The sequence below is a fragment of the Gigantopelta aegis genome, chromosome 6, assembly GCF_016097555.1.
Source record: "Gigantopelta aegis isolate Gae_Host chromosome 6, Gae_host_genome, whole genome shotgun sequence".
Lineage (NCBI taxonomy): Eukaryota > Metazoa > Mollusca > Gastropoda > Neomphalida > Peltospiridae > Gigantopelta > Gigantopelta aegis.
The window spans coordinates 96,786,929-96,804,813 of NC_054704.1; the positions used below are offsets into that span (position 1 = coordinate 96,786,929).

Genomic DNA, 17,885 nt, shown 5'->3' on the forward strand with positions numbered 1-17,885 from the left:
CATTCTAACATTGTATTACAGCAATTAAGCATAACTTCCAAGAATTAACGGTTCTGAAATATTTAGGCATACAGTGCACTCCATGAAAGTTTGCATACCAAAACACTATGCATATATTATCAATATTGAATCTTAAAACTACTAAAAATATTTATTATGGTGCTTGAACAGAAATACAATATATGAAGGTTATTTTTTTTAAAATTGCAAATTCCATTTCAGTTACTAAATTCCGCCCGTTTTTCCATGATCGCTGAAAATCATCCCCTCTACCAATGGAAAGCAAGTGGTCAAATTAGAAATACATGTATTTTCAGGTAAGGTTTCCTTCCACTGCTAAAACTGACAAGAAAAAAAAAACATTCAAAGGTGAAACCAAACTTCTTCACGGTAACTTAAGATATAAGCTGAATATTTATTTAGGATATTACACAACAAGTGAAAGAAAGGTTTGGTACAATATATGATCATGTATTATATATTGACATTTCAAGTATTTTGCTTGAGAGGGGGTATTGGGGTGGGATTTTAAAATTATATTTTAGGTGTTGGGTTTTGTAGTTTTTTTGTCTTTGTTGGGTTTTTTCTCCCAGTAGCCCGCCGGGCTTAAATCATGGGCGAAACTGATTGCCCTGTTGTGAAATCTGGTAGCCCCAGGCATCCGGGCATGGGGTTTTTCCAACCCTGATTATTTGTGACACATGGAAATAATAAATGAATGAATATATCAGTCAATGCCAAATGACACCTCAGTATGAAAAATATACTGACTATTGGGCGTCACACAAACGTAAGTAGTACATGAGAAACTCAGCTATTTGTTTCAGTATAAACGAGCACTCTGAGAACAATCCTAATGTCACACACTTCCCCTATTAGGCCGTCTCAGAAGTTCAAGGACTATACTGAGTATAACTGTTAAAAATCAGCAAATTCTCCATGAAAGTCAAATGTGATCTGTAACTCTACAATATAAATGTATACTGAACCGCAAAAGAAACGCGACACATGTGTGGCTGAGAAAATATGTTTCAATTTATTAATATCAAAGATAAATTTTGAAAAATCTGATAAAGTCAAATTATTGGATGCACTTTGACCACAGTCTCTGGGTCGTTTGCCTGTGTTCAGGTAGTGGGGGGATCCAGCACATCGAGATTGTAGGGCGTGACATGTTCAATACCGTGTATGTCCTCCCTGGGTGTTCAAAACGGCCATACACCGTTGGTACATTGAGTGCACGAGGCGGTTCACAAAAGCCATTGGCACCTGTGCCAACACCCTCAGGAAAGCTGCCTCCAGTTGCACACGAGTTGTCGGCCGTGGGACCACCTGGTTAAGCCGTCTCTGGATTTCATCCCACAGGTGTTCAATCGGGTTCAAATCAGGGCTGAGAGCCGGCCACGGCATGGTTCTGATGTTGTGCTGACGCAGGAAGTCCATGGTGATCCTGGCCGTGTGGGGGCGAGCATTATCCTGCTGGAACACGTGGTTATGGTGACGAGTGAAGAAGGGCACTATGTGAGGTGTTAGAATCTGGTCAACGTAGCGCTGCGCTGTGATGCCATTCCCTCTGCCTGCACTAACATTTTGGAACAAATGGGACCCAATTCTCTGATTCAGGCCTATAGCACCCCAAACCATGATGCTTTGGCCACCCCACGGGTCTCTCTCCAGGACACATGCGTCTCTGTAGCGTTCACCCCTCCTACGCCACACCCTCACTCTGCCATCCGAGTTGGAAACGCAGTACCGGCTCTCGTCAGAGAAGACTATCAACCTCCATTGTTGATGCCGCCAATGTTGGTGCAGTGTAGCCCACTGTAGTCGTGTCTGACGGTGGCGGGCGGTGAGGACAGGTCCTCGAGCGGGACGTCAGCAAAACAGGTTGTTGGCGGCCAGTCGACGTCGTCACTGATGGGTCGCTGTCCAGTGCCAATGGTCGCGCGAGCTGTTATGCTGGCCGTTCTGAAGTGATCATGGAGGTGTTGCCGGTTGATGTAGCGGTCCTGCCTGGGCGTGGTCACCCGGGGGCGCCCGCTGTGGTGACTGTCTGCAGTGCTGTTGGTGTTGATGTACCACTGCTGTAGACGATGGATGGTGCTGACATGGACATTGTAAGCGTTAGCAACAACCAGGGCACGCTGCCCGGCTTGCAATCGGCCGATAGCTTGTTCTCTCTGCGCTGCTGACAATCGGGTCATACCTGATGCGTGCAAATTACGAATGCCAGGAACGCGGTTCAAGTTGGTTTTTATACCCATAACCTCCACGTGCATTTCAGTTTTCATGACAATTGCTTGCGACTGCCACCCACGGCCTTCGAGACAGGTGCGTTTTGGCGTGTCGTTTCATGGAAAGTTGAAAGGGTACCTGCAATTTGGGTCTCAGTCATAAACCAGCATGTCTTGTAATATTGACAGTTACATCCCCGAAATAAATTGTTATAATTTACCATATAGAAATGACATTTAAAAATCTCGCGTTTCTTTTGCGGTTCAGTATATAAACAAACAATTTAAAGTTTGTTTTGTTTAACTACACCACTAGTGCACATTGACGTACTAATCATTGGCTATTAGATGGCAAATGGGGTTTTAAATTTAGAGTTTTAGAGAAAACCTGCTAAAAAAAATTCCCAATCAGGAGGAAGGGATTTTTATAAGCATAATCTCACAGACAGGATAACACATACCACAGCCTTTGATAGACCAGTCGTGGTGCCCTGGCTCCAATAAGAAATAGCCTAACGGGCCTACCAATTGGGGTCAACCCTAGACCGACCGTGCAGCAAATGAGCACTTTACCACTGGGTTACATCCCACCCCTCCATAACAAAACATTCAGCTCGTTATCTTGAGGAAATGAGACAAGGTAGTTTGGAAAGGACAGACAGGCATGTGGACAGACAGACACAAAACCTATAGTTCCCCCCAGGTAGGATCCGCAGGAGACTAAAAATTTGGTTGTTAAGACTAAGTTACATAAAATATGCCTGAATCACAGACACCTTTAAAGTCAAAGAGAAATGCACGTTATCACTAGTAATTGAACTCACTACCACTGACAAAATCTTACCATTCTCCTGATGGCTCCACAAATGGCGTAGGTTGTGTTACTGCCCGTCATTCTGCCAGTCGATTCATCAACCTATAAACACCAGCAAGAAAGATAGTCAATAATTTACACCTAAAGACTGCTTTCATGTCCTTGCATATCTTAAAGAGTTTTAGAACACCCAGATGACTGGAAAATGGCACTTCTCAAAATGACTGGAGAGAAATTACACCTTGAAACAGTCAGGTGTGTTATTTATTAATATATAACATACAAATATGACACTACATTTCATATCAGCTATTTCCAAAACAATTTCACCAGTTACTAGTTTTTTTCTCAAACTGAAGGAATAGGTATCAATGTAGAGGTGGTGTATGTTATGTAGCCGAAGATTAATTTTATGGAGGTACCCAAATGTCCGAAACGAGCAAGTAAAACAACTATCTCATCTTTGCCAAACTGTTCCAGTTGTAAATACATGTAAATTAACTGTATGTGTATTATCCATGTCAAACTTTAGCATAGCATCTGAACAAAGACAATATTTTAAAAATCTACTCTAAAAGGATACGAGATATTTGTTTTTTGCAGGGTTCATAAATTTAATAACTGAACTTACAGGGTGGGAGTATTTCCTGTTTTAGCTTAATGAAGGCTAAACTGATTTAAGCATTACTCAGTGCTAGAGATGTGAACAAAGAAAGTGACCTACATTAGCAAGATTGATCTGAATTGAAGCGTGGTCCTTAGCTGCAATGATACGGTTGCTTGCTGAGCTGGAACAAAATAAATTCACATTAATATAATTGAGGATCTGACAAAGCAATTTTTATATACTTGCAGGTTTGAGCTGTAATGATACAGAGGTTGCGAGACAATACGTATCCCAATACCTAACTTTTCATGTCAATCATGGATAATTAATTTAACTGTTTAGTTCAAGTTTACGAAACATGATAATCAAAATTTAAGACATGACACAAGCCGTATTACAGGATAGTTTTATTGTCGATTGACAATAAAATTAAATTTAAATGTTTCAAAATATACGTGAAACAATGTAATGTTCATGTTCAATGCAGTTCAATCGAATTTCAGGGTTTTTTTGAGAAAAATCAACTTGACATGTTTAGGTCTCAGTGCAGACCGCTGGGCAGCTACAACATTCCCTGCTGTATAGACATAGAGGGAACACACACATATTATTTGGCAACTGTAGCAAGCATAGGAAAGTACACTGAATTTGTCTTCCACCACAGTAAAGGACAGCATAGTACATTTCGTAAACAAAACATAAACCTATGGTGTACGTGACAATATCAATGTCAAGGACTATCAATAGACATCTCAAATGCTGGGGAATTCCAGCAACTGAATGTTGAAATTTCGTCTTCATGCTCTACTGTGCATGTCCGTAAGTTCGTAAAATTCTGCTTCAACTTTTTTACCAAAAATTATTAAAACATGAATATATCGTATGGTATCGCAATACGGCTGTCCTCAATCGATGTATTGTATCTTGGCCATCGTATCGCAATATAATACTCTATCGTTCCAGCTCTACTGCAGGTACAGGTACAAACTGATACATACAAGGAATTGTTTTTTTTAACTGGACACAGTGATGAAATTTGTTATTTCCACTTGAATGCTATCACAAAATTGGGGGGGGGGGGGGGGGGAGGGGGGTTGCAGGCTCCTGCCCTTCCCCTTAGATCCGCCTTTGAGCTGAATGTATACATGTAATTTTACCCTTCCTTATACATGTATACACGTGAATGTATTGTGTGGGCTACTACGGCATACTACTGGTCTACAATAATTAAGATACCATGCAACCCTGCAAGCTACCAGTAAGTTGTAAACTGTTCTATCAATGACCATTTCCTATAATTACCATTTCCGAGGGATGTACATATCAACAAATTCACCAGCTTCGTTCTGCATTTTTGGATTGCAAGTGAAACCTGAAAGAAAAAGAAAAACGCTTTTACAAACATGTATCTACTAATGGAAGGAATAATCTAGCACTGACAAACTAATTTTTAAAAACTAATAATAGCTGGTTTTGTCTCAAATTTAATTTTGAGTGTCTTTTGTCAGAGATTTAATTTTGACAGTCTCAAAAAGGAATCTTGTGAAATTTTTTCATTAGTAGCGAGGAATCTTTTATATATTCACCATCTCACAGACAGAACAACACATACCACAGTTTTTGATATATTAACATCTGAACCATATTGTTGACTACATAAATATTGTGAAAAAAACTTGACAATGAGAGATTCCACATGCTAAATTATAACCATACCAACTAAATTGACGTCTCTGAGATTTCCTACAACATAGCATAACAGTGTGTTTAAAAGTGTAGGAAATACAGATCTTAATCCACTCAGTAAAAAAAGAACAGTCAGACTTTTTCCTTTAATTCAAAGTGAAGATCGTTTCAAAGTATTTCTTGGTCTCCATGAGCTCAAAATAGATCACAATACACGATTGGGGTGGGAAAACGTGATGGTAGTTGTCATTTTGACAGCTAATGGCATAATTCCTCACAACCTCACAATGTGCTTGCACTCGAGGTTAATCTTGATGAACTAGAAGTAGAACGACAAATAGGCCACGGTCGGGGATTGATCCCCGACAAACTACGCATCAAGGGGTCACCCGAAATATGCCAAAAACCCGGTTTTTGGCATATTTACAATCATTTACAATCACAAAAAAACTTTTCGCAATCAAAAAAACTCACAAAAAACATAATTCTGCCAAAATTGTACCCAACAAGGTTTTTTTTTATATACTTTATTGACAGTTTATCAATATTATATGATTTACAATTTACATGAAGCACAAATATTGTTGTCAGACCTAAACATATGCATACGTCCGTTTCCGCCTTGTTTGTAAAATGCAGAACAGGACTGATTTTAGGGTCCGACTATTTACCCCCAAGATACCCCCGAAATACACCCAAGACACGTATTGGATGAGCAGCTTTCGGGATTGTACTATACGAAATAATGAACAGGTGTGTTTCGAACAATAGCTATTGCTTTAGTGACGTTTTTTTGAGTGTAAATATACCAAAAACCCGCTTTACAATATTTACAATAAAAAACCCATTTCCCAATAAAAAAAAACGGGACAGAACAGATTTTAGAATTTATGAAGCTCCAATCACAATTAACATGTGTGTTTCGAACAATAGGTATTGCTTTACTGACGTTTTTTCTTTTTACCACTGGGCTACGTCCCGACCCAACTGTTGGTAGAAAGACTTGCCAAAATGTCTTTTAACATCATATTGGATGTGTATGCAAGAATTCGGGAATACAGTCAGGAAATGAGTTTATGACAAGTCTTTTTGTTCGGATTTCGATTAAACCGTCAACATCAATCACCTGGGAAACACAAAAGTGACAAATCATTTACCTTTTATTTTCAAATTTTATACTATATGAATTTTCTATCTCTCCTTTGCATGTACGAATTGAGATTTAAGCCAAAACGGCGTTTATTTCGTGTGAACAACAGCAATAAACAATTTCCAACCTGCTTTCTCTAATGGATTTTTACAAAAGGAAGCACATGGTTCTTCACTGAAATAAAACTAGCGAACTTTTCTATCCGCTGTGAAGCCAGCGAACAATAAGAGGTTATCGGATGTCAGGTCTTTCCAGAATATAGTTCCCACATTGATTTACTTTATTTTCTGTTTGTATCAATAGATTTATAGTGTTTTTGCAATAAACAATTATTTCTTCCACAATACAGTGAATACTAATATATTACAATTCTGAAATATGATTATTAGTTTAGGTATCAATGCGCATCCGGCTTCTCACCCCCTTACCTCTGCCATTTTGTTCGCTAGCTTCCATGTTTTGTTCGCTGAGTTAAAATTAATAGATATAGATTGAAAAAAAATATTGCAGTATTAATTTGCCATCACTTTAAGTCTTTTAAATAATTGTGCTTTAGAATTTGTTCATTGCATTGTTTACTACTTAGTATAATATTGTTGTTTTTGTTAAATTAAATTGTATCTAATCATAATATTTGTCTTTTTTTCACAGCCACTAACATGTTCAGTCCCGCTGTTGCGAGGAAATTAGTTTTTTTCTTCAGATTCCAGCCGATCTTTCTCCCGATTGATCCCCTCAGTTCGACGGATACAGAGGCCTACCCGGTTTACTGCTAGTCTTAGGAATCGACTTCAGCAGGCTCAGCCATTCAGGTTACTTAGAAGCTATCTCTTGGTTCTCTATGAAACTGAAATGTGTACTCTGGGTAGTATTATCTTTTTCATCAGGTATTACATGGTATGATAATGACATAAATCCCTGTGCATGGCTGATGCCCTATTATAGAATAGAGTTTGGAACTATATAGCCATTTTAATCATAAAAATCTCAATAATGGTGGCTATATTGTTTATATGGGTACCTGTGAAAATTATTTCTTGCCTAACTTCGGGGTCCATTTACAGACAGAACTAAATGATCTGACATGAATCCCTATGCATGGCTAATACCTTATTATAGAGTAGATTTGGGAACTACATAGCCATTTTCGTCACGAAAATCGGTTTAAGGGCAGATGGGGTGGGTATTGGGGTTGTATGGGTGTCCGTGAAAATAAGTTGTTGCCTATTTTCAGGCTCCATTTACAGACAGAACTAAATGATGTGACTTGAATCCCTATGTGTGGCTGATACCCATTTATAGTGTAGAGTTAGGAACTACATAGCCATTTCCGTCACGAAAATCGGTTTAAGGGCAGATGGGGTGGGTATTGGGGTTGTATGGGTGTCCGTGAAAATAAGTTGTTACCTATTTTCAGGCTCCATTTACAGACAGAACTAAATGATGTGACATGAATCCCTATGTGTGGCTGATACCCTATTATAGTGTAGAGTTAGGAACTACATAGCCATTTCCGTCACGAAAATCGGTTTAAGGGCAGATGGGGTTGTATGGGTGTCCGTGAAATTAAGTTGTTACCTATTTTCAGGCTCCATTTAGAGACAGAACTAAATGATGTGACATGAATCCCTATGTGTGGCTGATACCCTATTATAGTGTAGAGTTAGGAACTACATAGCCATTTTCGTCACGAAAATGTTTTTAAGGGCAGATGGGGTGGGTATTGGGGTTGTATATGGGTGTCCGTGAAAATAAGTTGTTGCCTATTTTCAGGCTCCATTTACAGACAGAACTAAATGATGTGACCTGAATCCCTATGTGTGGCTGATACCCTATTATAGTGTAGAGTTAGGAACTACATAGCCATTTCCGTCACGAAAATCGGTTTAAGGGCAGATGGGGTGGGTATTTGGGTTGTATGGGTGTCCGTGAAAATAAGTTGTTGCCTATTTTTAGGCTCCATTTACAGACAGAACTAAATGATGTGACATGAATCCCTATGTGTGGCTGATACCCTATTATAGTGTAGAGTTAGGAACTACATAGCCATTTCCGTCACGAAAATCGGTTTAAGGGCAGATGGGGTGGGTATTGGGGTTGTATGGGTGTCCGTGAAAATAAGTTGTTGCCTATTTTCAGGCTCCATTTAGAGACAGAACTAAATGATGTGACATGAATCCCTATGTGTGGCTGATACCCTATTATAGTGTAGAGTTAGGAACTACATAGCCATTTCCGTCACGAAAATCGGTTTAAGGGCAGATGGGGTGGGTATTTGGGTTGTATGGGTGTCCGTGAAATTAAGTTGTTGCCTATTTTTAGGCTCCATTTACAGACAGAACTAAATGATGTGACATGAATCCCTATGTGTGGCTGATACCCTATTATAGTGTAGAGTTAGGAACTACATAGCCATTTCCGTCACGAAAATCGGTTTAAGGGCAGATGGGGTGGGTATTTGGGTTGTATGGGTGTCCGTGAAATTAAGTTGTTACCTATTTTCAGGCTCCATTTAGAGACAGAACTAAATGATGTGACATGAATCCCTATGTGTGGCTGATACCCTATTATAGTGTAGAGTTAGGAACTACATAGCCATTTCCGTCACGAAAATCGGTTTAAGGGCAGATGGGGTGGGTATTGGGGTTGTATAGGTGTCCGTGAAATTAAGTTCTTACCTATTTTCAGGCTCCATTTAGAGACAGAATTAAATGATGTGACATGAATCCCTATGTGTGGCTGATACCCTATTATAGTGTAGAGTTAGGAACTACATAGCCATTTCCGTCACGAAAATCGGTTTAAGGGCAGATGGGGTGGGTATTTGGGTTGTATGGGTGTCCGTGAAAATAAGTTGTTGCCTATTTTCAGGCTCCATTTAGAGACAGAACTAAATGATGTGACATGAATCCCTATGTGTGGCTGATACCCTATTATAGTGTAGAGTTAGGAACTACATAGCCATTTCCGTCACGAAAATCGGTTTAAGGGCAGATGGGGTGGGTATTGGGGTTGTATGGGTGTCCGTGAAATTAGGTTGTTGCCTATTTTCAGGCTCCATTTAGAGACAGAACTAAATGATGTGACATGAATCACTATGTGTGGCTGATACCCTATTATAGTGTAGAGTTAGGAACTACATAGCCATTTCCGTCACGAAAATCGGTTTAAGGGCAGATGGGGTGGGTATTGGGGTTGTATGGGTGTCCGTGAAAATAAGTTGTTGCCTATTTTCAGGCTCCATTTAGAGACAGAACCAAATGATGTGACATGAATCCCTATGTGTGGCTGATACCCTATTATAGTGTAGAGTTAGGAACTACATAGCCATTTCCGTCACGAAAATCGGTTTAAGGGCAGATGGGGTGGGTATTTGGGTTGTATGGGTGTCCGTGAAATTAAGTTGTTACCTATTTTCAGGCTCCATTTAGAGACAGAACTAAATGATGTGACATGAATCCCTATGTGTGGCTGATACCCTATTATAGTGTAGAGTTAGGAACTACATAGCCATTTCCGTCACGAAAATCGGTTTAAGGGCAGATGGGGTGGGTATTGGGGTTGTATGGGTGTCCGTGAAATTAGGTTGTTGCCTATTTTCAGGCTCCATTTAGAGACAGAACTAAATGATGTGACATGAATCACTATGTGTGGCTGATACCCTATTATAGTGTAGAGTTAGGAACTACATAGCCATTTCCGATTGAAGATTTGAACAGTGATCTTGGTCGTTGTACCTTAAAATTTAATTGTGACCTTTGTCGTACTCGAACGGGCCGGCGAATTTTTACTCGAACACTGCTGAAAGATGGTGTGCACCCAATTCCAATACTTGCCCAAAAGTGGCTATTGCGGTTGCATTTGGACATTGTTGAGGAATGTTATAAACTTAACTGTACTGTTTCCAGTCCAGAACTGGAATTGCATGCTGATCGGCAAGAAGTGCTTGCCTTACTGTGTACTTGAAATATTTGTTTGGTGAATCTGGTACATGGGTTAGGCATGATGTATTTAGTGCTGTTGCAGCAAAGGTTACTCCACATTACCATTGGTCACATCTACCATATACTTGTATATGTAGGTTACTCTGTACAGTTGGTAGAATGGCATTCATAAATAGTATTTCCTAGACAGGACAGCACAACCATATCTACCACAAATATGGGTCCACCAGTGCACTTCAGGCAGATACTCTACCACTGACGTAATATATTTTATGTTGTGCAGTGTTCGGGTCTTATATGAATAATAGATTTTTGGGGGGCCAATGGATAAAAATTATTGTGGATTGAATGGATTATTTCTTGTTTTTAATCCAAAGTTATTACTATAAAATTGCAGTAGGCAAAAGATTTTAGAATTGCTGTAGGCAATTATCCTTAAGTTCATACCCTGTGTCACATACCTAATTATAGTTTTTATATTTTCAGGACATTGGCTACAATTATAAAGTGAACTTGGTACCATATGTTGCACATAATATATATGTGTATTGCTATTCGAAACGAGTGAGAATTATAGCTGAGCAATAAACACCTGCGAATTGAAAGGAGTCATAACCATGGAATAATCACATTCTTCATTATTTCATCACATTCTTCATTATTTGGGTTAAAATGTTTACTTCTGTACAAGGATACATATATAATTGATGTGTTTAATTAAATTATTGAAATATTAAAAACTAATAACACCTACAGATACTTTATATATATTTGCAAAAATTACATTTCAAGTTTATATCATTTGGCAGTGTCTGTATATATAAAAAAGTATATGCAGGGCTTCTACATTATGGTAGCCCCACTCCCATGGCTAGTAATATTCAGTGTTGGGCTAGTAAATAACTACTGGAAAAAAACAACCTTGTCTTATTTTGTGAATATGAATATGCTGCCCCCTCTTGTCGCCCCCAATCTAGGGGTTTTTAAGGTCTTATCTCTTTAGACAACATATCTGATTATTACTATTAGTGAAATTGTATATATTTAAAGTGGGGCTAGTTAATTTTTAATCATGGATAGTACATTTTTAAAATCACTGATCCATGGCTAAGGGATTTTTTTTATAACATTCTAGAAGCCCTGAGTATATGTGAACAACAGTTTCACTAATTGTTGTATGGATAATTAAATAATTAATTATTAAATGTAATGGTTGAAAATCTAGCTGGGTTACAGCGATCCCAAGATGATTGACCACATTTTATAAGTCATTGGGAATCTGGGTTTAACTACTTTCAGTTAATACATTATCTTTCTGTCAGTCAAGGTGGCACTAGAAGAAGCGTCTTTCTTCTTGAATGCAAAATAAAACTTGGTAGTTAGAAAAACCTTTTTGTTCTCATACCCTGACTGATGACCAGTTATGGTTTCATGTATAAAAAATTACATGAAAGGCCTATTGAGAATAAAAATTATTTTAGAAATGCTGACAATTAGGCCGAAACCTTTGGGGTGACGCAATATTAAAAGAAATTGAAATTGAAATTGAATGTGTTGGTAAATTTTTCAATTTTCTACAATAAATTTTTTTTTAAATTAAAAGATTCAGTACTCCATAAATTATTCAATGGATTGTCTTTTCTATAAAATTAAAGTAACAGTATTGTACTTTTAAGTTAGTGTGTATGTACACTTAACTTACGTCACCACAAAGGTATCAGGGTTGATGCATTTCAACAACAAAAATATGTAACGAAAAGTTTAACAGATACAAGATGCAGAAGGTGAGTCCCACCCCCCGACATAAACACACCAAAAAAAAACCCCTAATCAACAAAAACAAAAAAAACAAAGCAGGAATACAAAAAAACCAAAGGTTACACATTAAAATAAACAACATGTATGCTTTATTGCTAGTAAGCAAGACGTATTGGACTGGGGGGGTTTCAAAACAATATAAAAAGGGGAAATAGTAATTTTATTTGATATCAAAGAAATTAATTAATAAACTTGTTAAATAAATTTTACGATAAATATATAACAATTACAGTACGTTATGTTCATATACAAGGTCTCTTTATATTTATTTGTACGATATACCATTAAACAGCTCATTATTGGTATTGAGACAATGTCGAAACATTTAAGCTGGTGCTCCAAATAAAACTGATAAATGTACAAAAGTAATAAAGAGTTGTCTCCCTTGACAAGCTTTTTTGTTTTACCAATCGATAACTTCCGGTCAAAAAAGTTCGCTACAAAAGTTCGCTAGAATCACATTGGTTGGTTCTTCCCACAATTCAACGTGAATTTGTATGCACACCAATATTCCTCCTTTCCACTGACGCTCCATTGAACAATTTACAAAGTGCATAGGCTTTCTTGTGCCGTTAAACAATATTAAAGATTTTTAAAATACAGTCATGATATATGCTTGATTTCAGGCGTGTTTGAACGTTAAATGAATATAAGCGTGAACATTATAAAAAAGAATGCAATTCAAATGAATGTCGTAGTTTCTATTTTGGAGATACTAGAAGTAATTATTTATGAAAACGATAAAGTGAAAATTTAGTGTCAATTGACTAGATTAAAAAAAACCTCCAAGAAGACGGTATATACACGGTCTGTTTGCCAGTACATTTCATCAGAAGGTAGGGTTCCCAAATATCAGGTAGGAAAACGAATTTTAAAATACGCCAGACATCTTTTTTTTTTTGAATATTTTATTTTCATTTTTGGTCACATTTTCACACAGTATATATATATTTTTATACATACATACACAGATCAAAATTAATATACTATGAAATAAAACAACAAACCTCTTGCCAACACGTCATTGAACCTCACTCAGTACTAAACACTCAATTTATGAGAATGTATATATGGTAATAAATACTTAAGATACTGTCAGTGGTGGATGATATTTATTCAAACAACTTATGGTATACACTCCATTTTTTTAATAAATTCATTATATTTGATTTTATTGGAATACATTTTTTTTCTAGTATATAATAAGAATGTATATGAATTTTTAATATTTTAATATCTAGTGATTTCTTCAGAAATTTTGAACTATATATAAATTGCTTTGTCAAAAGAGCAATAATGTCAATTATAATATTGTTCTTTGAGTGGCCAAGAAGGAAACTGGTACGAGAAAAGCTAACTATAAAGTCTGCCGATTCTTTTATCCATTGCTCGACTTGTTTAATTAAATTTTGGACGTGTACACAATCAAAAAATAAATGCGTATACGTTTCAATAGACGCATTACAGAAGCTACAATTTGGGCTGCTTATCACTTTAATATTATAGAGAAATTTGTTTGTAGGGAGAATTCTTTGGATTATTCTATATTGGAACCATCTTAATTTGGTATCCTTAGATATACTGAACACATTGCTGTTGATACTTTTCCACCAATTGTATTCTTGTTCAAAATTTAATTCTCTTTCCCATTTTGATATATTTTTTGGTGAAGAAAAAGACGACTTTATATAGGTGTTATATATATGTTTTGACCCCTGTTTGTTTTGTATTATGGTATTTATATACTTTGGCCAAAATAGACAGTCAGCTGAAAGTGGTTTGGTGGATAAAAATGGCCATGTATGTAATATTGCAGCCTTTAGCCCTTCAAATGTAGTAAATGGTGGATGAAAGCCATAAAATTCACAAAATCTATCATATTTAAATAAGTTGCCACCTGGGTCATACATATCATGTACGTTTGTTATACCTATTATATTCCAATTCTGGTAATAAACAGTTTTGTTACCAATTTTAATTAGGGAGTTGAACCACAGTGGTTCAGAACTTACATCATTTTCATTAAGTTCCACTTTTTTTAAAAAATAATGCTAGTATATTGAATACCTGTTTCCAGAACATATTTGTAAATTTTTTCCCATACAGTTTATGGTAATCATCTCCTATATTAGTAAATAAAATATTTTTGTTTGAGAGGTAACATCTAAGGATATGATACCATAATGAATCATGTCCATTTATTGCTCTTCTAATCGATGTTAATTTTAAGGAATTCATAAAATATTCTAAGTTTACCATTTTTAAACCACCATTTTCTATATCCTGCATTAGCGAATTCCGAGAAATTCTATCTATGGAACTCTTCCAAATATATGAATAAAAAATCTTGTTGGTTGTTTTTATTATGCCATTATCTGGATTGGGGATACTGAGAATAAGGTGAACAAGTTTAGATAGAGCCAAGGATTTGACAACGGTAATTCTACCCAGCATAGTAAGATGACGTGTAGACCAGGTATTCAGTAACTTTGAAATCTCTTCAATTTTGTCAGTGTAATTTAATTGAACAATTTGATTTAACTGGACACTAAATGTAATTCCCAAGAAGGTAAAATTCTTTTGTGACCATTTTAAGATTTTATCTTTACATACATTATGAGTATTATTTGAATTTGATCCGATCCAAATAGCAATAGTTTTTTCAATATTTGGTTTCAATCCTGAGAATTTAGAAAATTTATTTTTTAAATTTAATGTGTTCCTTAGTGAAGCTTCTGTCCCATCGAGTGTTATAGCTGTATCGTCTGCATACTGCATTATTTTATATTATCTTTTTTCTATTGCTATTCCTTTAATTGACTCCTTACGCCAGACATTTTACCCAAAGCAGACATCAGGCGAACGCTTTATCACAGGGCTACGTCCCGCACCACTGTTCATAACAGATGAAAGGTTTCAATGTTCTACCCACATGCCATGAAGGATTACCAACAAGGTTGAAGAATATAATTATATATTGTTCCAGCTCTTGTAGAACTTCTATGATAGAAGTTATTCGTTCGTACAAGGATTGTTGTTCATGGTGACGTTATGCAAATTGCACATATCAAAATGAATTAATTTTTGTTTCTTTCTTTGTTTTGTTTAACGACACCACTGGAACACATTGATTAATTAATCATCGGCTATTGGATGTCAAACATTTGGTAATTCTGACACGTAGTCAACAGAGGAAACCCGCTATATTTGTTCTAATGTAGCAAGGGATCTTTTATATACACTCTCCCAGACAGGAAAGTACATACCACGGCCTGTGTCCAGTTGTGGTGCACTGGTTGGAACGAAAAAAAACCCTCAGTCAGGTGAATGGATCCAAAATGAATTAATGCAGGCACGTGTGCAAGCAAATTTTCTCCTTTTTTCAGTATTTGTTTTCAGGGGGAGCATGACTCGACTTCCCCTATAAATGTCGCTCATCACAGTCTTACCCCCCCCCCCCCCCCAGCATGAAGGAATGTTTAACGACACCCCAGCACGAAAAATACATACACTATTGGGTCCACATATCCACAGTACAGATACATATACATTACGTTGATAAAAGGTGTGGGGGTGGGGTACTCATTTTGTGGAATTTATATAAACAAAACAAAGATATCTATCATGATACTACATAAAACAAATATATATGTATATATTTGTTTATGACTGTGTGTTCTTACGACGTTTTTTTTTTTCATGAGTTATTCATGAGGTATTTCGCATTCCTATTGCGCATGCGCGCGAAGAGTAACGCCCCTTGACAAAATAGACTGAAACTAGTCTATTTACAAATTGGGGGGCGTGACAGACAGGTTGTTATGGGTGACTTGAGTAGCTTCGTAGGAGACTTTAAACTTTGGCAACTAACATGTACATGTTTCGAATTAGATGGTATAATGGCCGTAGAAAACGGTCCTCTGAAATTTACAGCAGAATGGTTCAAATTAAAAAGAAGTGCAACAACTTGGACAAAGTCTCTGCGACTCGTACCCGAGGGTTTTGATAACGCCAGATTAAAAGACTATCTCATAAAAAGTATAAACAAAACATTTGACAGATTCCATAGGTTATGGCATCGACAGGTTATGGCATCGATCGATATATATATTTGAGAGAGAGAGAGAGAGAGAGAGAGAGAGAGAGAGAGAGAGAGAGAGAGAGAGAGAGAGAGAGAGAGAGAGAGAGAGAGAATACACACACACACACACACACACACACACACACACACATATACATATATATACAGTGGAAACTGGCAAAACCGGATCACCACGGTACCTTTGAATATGTCCGGTTTTGACAGGATCCGGTTTTCAGAAGATTCACTTTTGTGAATTTTTTTTAGAAACTCATAACACGTTAGTTTTATTTTCCTTCAATTACATCGGAAATATTCGGAACATCTTGGCCAATTTCGTTTAAACCCTGAAAAGTGCCCGACGTATTCCGATGAGACATTTTACAGATATCAAATTTCTGCGTGCACGTGTGTATCTGTATCTATGAAATAAATAACTAACTTTCGGTTTTTAAAGGATTTCACTGTATATATATATATATATATATATATATATATATATATATATATATATATATATATATATATATATATATATACTGTCTTAAGCGGCCACACAAGGGAGTAGATAAACGTGGCCGCTTAAGACAGGTGGCCACTGAGTACAGGTTGCCACATATATAGTCTTTAAAACATTTGTTGTTGTTTCTTGTTTTACCGTCTGTACTGCTAATTAACGGATGTGTGCTTCATAGTTGACTATAAATCAACTTTTGACATGTCTCCTGAATTAGTCTCAGAGGAATCCTTCACATTTCTCCGTTAGCTGCAAGCGAAGGGAATTTTATGTGCACATTCCTAGACATCACAGAACATTCCACGACCTTTGATGTGTCAGTTGAGGGGAACAGGTTGGGACAGGGAAAACAATCAGATAAAGGTTCCAGCCAAGGGGTCCGATCTTACGATCCACGACCTTTGATGTGTCAGTTGAGGGGAACAGGTTGGGACAGGGAAAACAATCAGATAAAGGTTCCAGCCAAGGGGTCCGATCTTACCATCCAAACCGGCCTCGGTGTCGTAGTCAAGCCATCGGACATAACGCTGGTAGGTACAGGGTTCACAGCCCAGTACCGGCTCCCACCCAGAGTGACTAAATAGGTAGGTGTAAGACTACTACACCCTCTTCTCTCTCACTAATCACTAACAACTAACCCTCTGTCATGATCAGACTGCCCAGATAGCTGAGGTGTGTGCCCAAGACAACGTGCTTGAACCTTATTTGGATATAAGCACGAAAATAAGTTGAATTGAAATAAATGAAATACGACGCAAGCACCTCGTCTTTGATTTATTTTATTTCAATAAGACAAAAAACGAAAAAAAAAATATTACTACCACTACCACCACCACTGCAAGAAACAAAAACATTTTTATTAGGAATACATGCAGTCTCGAAGTAGACTCGGTGAATTAAAGGCGGAAACCCGTATTATAGGCAGCTCTATAGTTATTCTACTGATATGTAACAGCGTTTATCGTTAAACTGAACATTACTATTACTTAGGCTACATTTTCTGTTGTTTGTAGTAGCTCAAAATAAATTGTTTT

General features: G+C 37.1%; 1 protein-coding gene across 1 annotated transcript in view; it reads right to left on the reverse strand.

The window, feature by feature from the left end:
• LOC121374129 overlaps positions 1–17,885 on the reverse strand; it is a 63,708-nt gene that overhangs the window by 9,099 nt on the left and 36,724 nt on the right. Inside the window, exons 3-5 of the mRNA XM_041501073.1 lie at positions 4,958–5,027; positions 3,773–3,836; positions 3,079–3,150 (exon numbers count right to left, since the gene is read on the reverse strand). Coding sequence (XP_041357007.1) covers positions 3,079–3,150; positions 3,773–3,836; positions 4,958–5,027 — 206 coding nt within the window. The remainder of the gene's footprint in view (positions 1–3,078; positions 3,151–3,772; positions 3,837–4,957; positions 5,028–17,885) is intronic.